Source organism: Saprolegnia parasitica (genome assembly GCF_000151545.1).
Source record: "Saprolegnia parasitica CBS 223.65 unplaced genomic scaffold supercont2.72, whole genome shotgun sequence".
Classification (NCBI taxonomy): Eukaryota; Oomycota; class Saprolegniomycetes; order Saprolegniales; family Saprolegniaceae; genus Saprolegnia; species Saprolegnia parasitica.
In genome coordinates, this window is record NW_012156466.1 from 167712 (window position 1) to 176318 (window position 8607).

The window sequence follows — 8607 nt, forward strand, 5'->3', positions numbered from 1 at the left end:
CTGCTTGGTGTCGTCGTAGAGCGGGAAGCCGTTGGCTTTGAGCTGCTTGGCCGTCATGTTGGCGCAGTACAAAGTTCCGTTCTTGTGTGCGCCAAGGGTCAAGCCATTCGTGTTGGGGCACTTGATCGAAAACGATGAATACTTGAACTTGTACTCGGCGCCGTCGTACTTGTCGGCAAACAAGAAGCCCCACGCCATGGCCTGCGCGACAGCCAATAACGTGGTCCCAAACGAGTAGGCGACGAGCCGCCACCCCATGCGCGTCATGCGCGGACTTGCAACAATGTCGGCGACCGCGCGGGCGAGACTCACAAACACGATCGGCGACAAGAGACAGCTCACGGCGCGAAAGTAGAGCGCGCCCCAGCGCACGATGAGCTTCTCGGCGTAGTCGTACTGCTTGAGCTGTGACTTGACCGACTCCGTGGCAAGAAAGAGCCCGAGCCCAAGGCCAATGGCCCCACCGAGGAGCGTGCCAGGCGCGCCGACGTAGTAGTGCGCCCACGACCGGCGGGTGGCGGCTTCGTCGTCGGCGTTGTTGTCCGTCGTTGGGTGCTGCAGCTGGTGGGCCAACGCCGTGCCGTCGCTCACAGTGGGCGCGAAGAGCGAGTCGGCGGCGATCGACCCCGTCATCGACGACTTGCGCTGCGAAATGATATGCAGGTCGTACGACTCGAGCGACGGCTCATCTCTATTCGCGAGCATGGGTATCTGGCTCATGCGGTCCAGGCAGCTCGGCGCAGAGCAAGGCGTGAGAAGGCCGTGTGCGGCGACGAGCGAATTCAAGAATAATGACTCCGCCGTCGTCGTCTCAGAAACGAAGCTTGGGCACCCGTGTATCGCAGGCGCATAGCTGATGCCACCTGGGTGGCACTGGGCGCGGAATCGACCGTGAGGTGCGCGTGGATTGGCTGAAAGCTGGTCGGCACGACGAGGATGTGCAGGACATGATGCCCACGGCGTCATCAGTGGCCGACACCACGATGTAGCATGATACAGCTGTACCACCTTGCCCTTGCATTCTCTGACGACTGGTAGTTCCGGTACTATTAATACTAGTAGCCCCTGCCGCTCGGGTGAGACTTGTCTGTCTATGGATGGTGCGTCCACGCTATACGTGCCGAGGGTGTCGTAGCAGAAGCACGGGACAGCGGAACGATGATTCGTGCACACATTGCAATGCAGCGACTGAACGGTTAGATTCCAGTCACTACGCTCGCACCAGATGAGCTACCAGATGTGGTTTGACTCGACCACATCTGGACAAGGACAGATTGTTCGTGGAGTTATCGCCGACCATGGCCGACGACAGATTGCCCGCCGAAGTCTATCGCTGTTTACACTTCGGCGTAGAGCTTGTGCTGTACTACCCCGAGACGGAGATGTGCGCACTGACCCTACACGAGTGTGATTCTGCTTGACCGTCCTGGGCCCTGCCGTGGCTATGGCTATGGCTATGGCGTCGAGTTGGGTTCCAAGGCCTGGACTTGATGCTGTATTCTTGGTTGTATGACGGACGAAAAAACGCAGGAGCCAAAGGGTTCGGCCTGCCTACGGGTACAATATCCTGCTAACTTGTTGTGCAGTTTGTGAAACCAGTTTGCGCGTGGACAAGGTCATGCGTCGCTGCGATGTGTAGAACACCCCTTGATCGGATGCGTACTTATGGCGCGTTGCAGTGTATTTTCATGAAATGGTGGGTCTTGCGTGCGAGACAGGTCGCCTTGCGACACCATCGAACGCGAGATCGAGCCCGACTTTGCCCTGGTGTATATTATTCCAGTGCTCGGCGGTCCAGTGGTGCCCGACGGCGTCCATTGGTATCAATAGTACCGAGAAGACGCTGCCTCGTGGTAACGCTACGAGTGGATTCGTCTCTGTAGGTGCTGGAATCGTCCGAGATACGAATCATTATTGCGGCGTCAACTCCGACACCTCGCAAGAAGGACGACGATATGTTGCTACATGAACGCCACCGACCCAAATACCAGCAGACGCATTTTTTTGGGGTACAGGTCATCCTCGGACTTGGGCTCGTGCATTGATGCGTGGCCAGAAAGAAGGCCCATTGCTGCCGCAGATCGGTCGCGGGACTGCAACAGGTCCTTGGTCGTCGTCATGCACGGGCTGTAAACGCCATTTGCTGCCACGACCAACAGATGGTGCTCCTCCCGACATACACATATGGCGGTGTAATTGCAAAGCTGTGATCGCGCTGCGCTGGCGCTCGGGTGGCCACGCCATCGGCACGCGCATTGCCTTGTGCATCATACAGTACATACTGGTGTTCGCACACACACTGGAGGTGTAGTAGCTCTGCGTCGCAGCAAGAGCGTCAAGGGTATGTGTGGTACCAGTATAGGAGGGACGTGCGCCGACGAAGAATCGAATCTCACATTCGGTGCATATGCAAAGTGTTGCATTGTTGAAGTTTAGCTTTACAACGTGGCATCAAATAATAATGGCGCCCGCGACCAGAATTGATGCTGTGCACGGCAATACTCCCGAAATCAAAACGGAGATTTTGGTGTACTTTGTTGGCGGTCCGTGGTGTGTTGACACGCCGCTAGGCCTTGTCCCTCGAGGCGGGTGTATGCTTCGCTTCTCTTCAATGCGAGTCATATTCATTTATTTATTGTATAGGCATGCGAGTGTTCTCGAAGCTCCGATACCGGTAGAAGAAACTCACTGGAACACATACCAATACTGTACATACAATAGTCATCGAGTTGGGCCGAGTACGAGCATATTTTGTAGCATAATCGACCGATCCCGTTTTGCGGCGAAGGAAGAGAACGCAGTGGTGTTGCGTGGTTTCTGAATCCAAACGATCATGCCGACACCGACTTACGCGTGGTGCCGAGTGCGTCAACACATTGTAGGCGCGCGGAGTGTTGTGCTGCTTGCAGCTAATAGTACAATGTAGAGAGACGTCGGCGAGCTTGTCGGCGGCGTCAACCGCTCGCTGTCACCGTGTCATGTGTTTGTCACGCGCCACAGTTGACGTGGCGCGTCATGCCGTCGTTGGCGTTGACTCGTCAAGGCAAACCGACATGATAGCAATGCGGATATTGCACGTCTAGGGTCGACTAATCCAGGGCCCATTTATCCTGTATAGACCCTTGTAAATCACGAGAACATATATTGGTACTACCAGTAGTACGAGTACCAGCGCAATCTATGCTTTTGCGTATGGAGTGAATCAGAGGCAGTGGGGTGCGGGCGTGGCACACTACTATTTTTAATAGTATGGTTGCAGCGGCAGGGTGTAGTCGCGGGGCGGATGCTCCCCTTATTATTAGGGACTACTACGCCTAACGGCCGCATCAATGCTCTGCATTGATGTATTCAACATAGTGAGCTTGCCGATGTTCTTTTGGTGAGAGATTTTTTTCCATTCGCGCGGCTCTTCAAGATCGCCAAGCGGTATCTTTATCCGGATCCGGTTTGATTTAAGGGCATAGCGACATACCGTGAAGTGTCTTTTGACGTTGTGGTTCGTTGTTGTTGTTGAAGTGGGTCGTCTATTACAATAGATAAAACTATGCTAAAAAAATGTAGGACCTTCTTTGTTGTGTACACTCGGTTCACGTTGGTCGAGTGTGTGAGGGAAAACGTCATCTCCAAAGGCTAGTCCCTTGAGGCGACCTATGCAAAACCCACATACTAGGTGACAAAAGACGTGGCAGTGATGAGCCACGAGAGGTGGCGACACCCTTCAAGAATTTGAGGAACTTGATCTACGCAGGCGAAGGCAGGAGAGCGATCCGCGGGACAAGGTGCTGGCGCGGCCACTTGTGGACGTCGTGGTTCGTGGGAAGGACTAGCAACTGTACAAGTGTACTCGTGGTCCGCGGTGAAGAAGCTCTAGAAGACGCACAGGTTACACCAGTCACCACCAAGCTTATATGCAGCCCGTTGCTGGACATCGAATCACCGTGCTTATCCCACCCACATCGTATATACGGTCATATATACGGTAGATTTGCCCGTTTTGCCGCGGCGGATGCAGCTCTACAGGTGAGAGCGACTAGGGTATAATACCTACGCTCGGAACTGTACAAATTTGTTTCTACAACATGCTTGTACACTTTGACGCCTTTAAGCGAGAAAAACGCCATCGCGATTTCGATCCTTTCTTATTTTGCAAGGTCCGCACCGCCGCCGGGTCGGGTAGCCTTGGTACTACGCCGGGGTGAGGACACCGCAGCATTCGGCCCACAGACTCTGCCATCCTCACCGGGCGGCTCTTGCTCGCTTGCGTTGGTTTAGGAACGTAGTAGCGTAGTAGCTTAGTACTCGTGTAGAGCGAAGCATCGTCCATTGCATGTCCATTTACTCGTTTCCATGCAAGCACATACCTTTGTAGCATGCTTGACTCCTGTATCGACGACGATGTGCGGGGCTTGTTGAGGATCGCACCCTTGCGTCGCCGTAAGCATGAGTGAGTTGGCGATCGTGACGGCTGCGCGTCGAGGTTGTTGGCCGCGAGCTTCGCGCCGGCATATCGGCGAGTGGTCTAGCGCTGGTGGTCCATGTCAGTAGGTTGATCCGTAGGGTAGTCCTTGCTGGCGATGTGGGAGCCGGAAGTCCGCGACGAACTCCGACGCAGTAATCCCGATCGTTGGGTAATCGGTATTGTGCATTGGATTAGAATATCAATCGAATCACGGTAACACGGGCCGAGCAGGCACGAGCAACAGTAAAGTAGAAGGACAGAGGGTCAAGCAGCAACACAAGCCATTCCGCATTCGGCAGCCCGTAGCTAACCCACCTCGTCCACCGATGGTAGGGCATCTATTCTACATTCGATGCCCCCAATCTGCTCGGCTATCTACGAGGGAATACTACGATACCCGTCGTTCTACCCATGCCTGGTTTGACCGCTATGGACAGTGCGCTCAACATTTTGTCTGCAAGCGCGCTGCATAGGTCCCAGCGCGATCCAGCTTTCCTCTGTCAATCCATTCTTGATTGTTGTGTCTGGGTATTATATTACTAGTGGTAAGTCATGTTTGCTCAATGCTAATCACTTCAGAATCTGCCTTCTCAGACGTAACGAATGCAACTGCCTGCGTCCTGGAAGATGGCTCCCGCCTCGCTGCGGTGTTTGCGTTGCCCGGAAGGCACCACAGTACATGAAGATAGAGGACTCATTGCCGACCCAGCAGAACACTCTGGACGCCTTAGGGGTCATACTGGAAGCATACTGGCCATTTTGTCAAGAGCCATAATGGTATGTCTTGGAGGTTGGTTGCTTGTGTCGGTGGCTGCGTTGACAATAAAGAACTGGCAGAGATTTATCGACCAACCGTGCTCGCCTTGGAACGAAATAAGGCAGAACGAGCTCCAAGACTACGTAATCTTACTATAGCGCTACGCCTGAATACGTGGGAGTTGGGGCTACCACTTGGTCGTTTGGCGTGAGCTGTGTATGTAGCGATCCATCTCGACAGTCGGCATTCGTCAACCCTGCGGCTTCCCAAGTGTCCGATGGGGGATGCCGTTTGACACTACGATAGACGCACGAGTCCTTCGACGGAGGAGGTCTCGCTGGAAATTGTTTTTAGCTTGGGTACGGATCGCCACCTCTTCTTGGCTTCCCGACGCCCACATGCATGGGTTGCCGCGCGCCGTGGACGGATGTAAAAACATGCTCCGCGGCTACTCCATGCCCTAGCCCTATTCGACGCCAAGTCCATCGACTCCAGCACCAACCCATCCATCCAATGTTCTCCTCGCGCCGACGAGTACTATACGTTGGTCTTGGAAACGCGCACTATCTTGAAGACATCTTCAACGATGTTTGCTTCAACGCGACTTCACTTTGAGCCACCCGCATGTACGGCACTACGTATTCGCCTCGTCGCTCTCTCCACACAAACGATGGCAAGCTCTGTTGAAGAACCCTTTGGGGCAAGCCCTGATGCATACGCTCGTCATGCATTCGACTCGCGGCTAAAAAATTGGCGGCCATGGTGGGTCGGCCCGGTGAGATTGCTTGGTCTTGCACCCACCGTGGACGTGTGGCGGCAACTGGAGTGGCTTGGAAACCACCCAAGATATGGGAATCTACGCGACGCGACCTGGTCTACTCGACCACTACATGTACGTACTCGTATTGAACTAGTGCACGGTAGTATTGGAATTGCAATACATACCGGTAGGATGACAAGTGAGCGACCGAACGACAGCGCGTCGCCCTTGCCTTTACTACCAAGCCGTCGTCCCAGGGTACTTTTGCAGCAATCGAACGCAAGAGACATTATGAGATGCAGCTAGTATGGAATGCGAGCCCGCGCCTTTACTCCGCGATCGCCGAAAGCTACTACACGGGCACACACGATGGGATAGAGACCTTGTGCACACGAATCCCAGCATCACGACATCGTTGCGGTCTGGTCTACAAAGTGAAATGTACCCAATAGTAACCAGATTTGAGAGCTGATTTTGGCCACATTGGACCACGGTGCAATTCAGAAGGGCCTCGTAAGAGGTGCCAATGGCCTCGTCCATGCATCATCAAGTGCATTTGTACCTGTAATTGAATGCGACGACAGGCGGCCTTGAAGCGCCGTGCTGCCAGTACTCGACGTCGTGTCAACCTGTTTCTGCCTCGGACCACGCTCGTACCAAGCATCCGACCACGTTACTCGCCGCTCCTTTCCACGACACCGACCCATCACGGGATGCGGCGACACCACTCGCGTGATGCGTTGGTAGCCTTCGACCGCGCGATTACAGTCGCCGACGCCAGGTTGATTTTGGGTCGTCGCGTCGCGGTTGAGAACCTTCTTTTGTTGAGAGCAAAGCGATTGCAACCGAGTGAGAATGGTGCGAATCCGGCGAGACGGTATCTTCCACAAGGTTCTTTGCGCATCCAATTGACCATTGGTTGCCGTTGGGGTCGTGCGAAATGCCAGGTCAATATCGCATATCGAACATCACATACGACTGGTCCCCTCGACCCGTGACCCTACGAGCACCCTTTCCCCACCATCAATCCGTAGCAACCTCCACAACCGCTTCGTTGGACCTGTATACACTACAACTTCAAGTGTGTCCGACGTCCACCGTCCACGGCTCGTCTTCTTGAAGGCCACACAAATGGACAAATGGACGGCTGTCCTGCTGTCGCGGTCGCTTTCGAGGAACCTTCGCGTGACGAGAGCGTCATCTGATTGGTGGAGGTTTCATGACGCGCCCGCGTCACGTAAAAATGCGCCCACGCCCGTCGCGCCGATGACGGAAACCCAGTTTCTTGCTACAAATCTCATGTGACCAATCACATGCGAGGCCCCTTGCACCCAAGCTCTGATTGGTGGAAACGTCACCTGCACGATTACAGGGTGTCAGACGGTACCTGTCTCGGTCGTCGTCGGGCGCACGTTGCCGGCGCTGGACCGATGGCGGCGCGATCGCTCCTTCGTGACTTCGATTCCTGCTCGCCGCTGCATATTGCACCTCGCTTCGCCGTGTCTCTTCCTCTCTAAAGGCGATGGCCTCTCGACGACCGCAGCACCCACGTCGCCACCAGTGACGAGTGCGTTGACGCATCTTTGTGCTCGTTTTGCATTTCTCTGCACCTGCCGCTCGCATAAAACATTCCAATAAATTACGCTATAAACACACGGCTTGAGTAAGCGGGGGTGAAAATAATTTAAATCGCGGCGACGAGGTGCCACGCCAGCTGCCCTCGCTCTGTATTTTTTTCAAGATGGCGAAATTGCATACAAACCCCAAGTACATGGGAGGATTGAACGCGCCAAAGTCATTTAAAGTTTCGCAGATTCTGGCTCGAAATCTCTGTCTTGGGCACAGTATACACTGGATTGGACTTGGTCGGCGCCGATTTCCAGCATTTGTCTATTTTGAGCTCGGCAGTGACCGCTCCTTAACACCAAGCCACCCGATCGCGATGTGTCGCCCGATGGAAGCCTCGGTGCCCCTCGTTGGCAGCTTTAGCCGCCTCCAGCAGGGGTACGCCAACCAAGGCAACATGTACCAGACGTCAATGGCCAAGCCCATGATGCACCACCATGAGATGGTGCCACCCTTTATGATGATGAACAACCATGCGCCCAAGTACGAGCTCTCGACCAAGCCCGAGCCGCTCATGGAGTCGCTCGCGCCTGCGTCGATGGAAGATGTGGACGTCGGCAGCTTCGACGACCTCCTCGACTGCGCGATTCTCGACGACGACAAGGACGACGTCGACTTTAACGTCGAAGAGGACTTTGACAACAGCGAAATGTCGATTCTGTACTCGTTCTTGATGGACAAGGCCGACGAGATGCCCGAGAAGCTCCGCGCCAACTCGCTCGACGGCACGGACGACGGCGTCATGACGCTCAACCTCCTCGACTCGTCGCCGCTCGATACGCTCCTCGACATGACGTCCGAAGAAGAGTGCGACCTCTCGGAGATCGAGCTCAAGCCGCCGTCCGAGTTCATGCACCAGCAGGCGCCGCTCGACCTCCTCAACGACTTGCACGACTCGCACCCGTCGTCCAAGAGCCGCCGCCTCTGCAAGATGGACGGCTGTGAAAAGCGGTCGCGCTCGCACGGCCTCTGCATCGCCCACGGCGGTGGTCGCCGCTGCGCGGT

General features: G+C 55.0%; 2 protein-coding genes across 2 annotated transcripts; one reads left to right on the forward strand and one right to left on the reverse strand.

The window, feature by feature from the left end:
* Positions 1-98: 98 nt before the first annotated feature.
* On the reverse strand, positions 99-720 carry SPRG_11799 (hypothetical protein; the record flags this gene model as incomplete). The annotated part of the gene is made up of 2 exons (XM_012350999.1): positions 99-120; positions 170-720. 2 exons carry the CDS (start codon positions 718-720, stop codon positions 99-101), a joined length of 573 nt encoding a protein of 190 aa, XP_012206389.1.
* A 7198-nt stretch (positions 721-7918) lies between these two features.
* SPRG_11800 (hypothetical protein) lies at positions 7919-8591 on the forward strand (the record flags this gene model as incomplete). The annotated part of the gene is made up of 1 exon (XM_012351000.1): positions 7919-8591. A coding segment is annotated over one exon (673 nt), but the record flags the coding sequence as incomplete, so codon positions are not given.
* Positions 8592-8607: the final 16 nt, after the last annotated feature.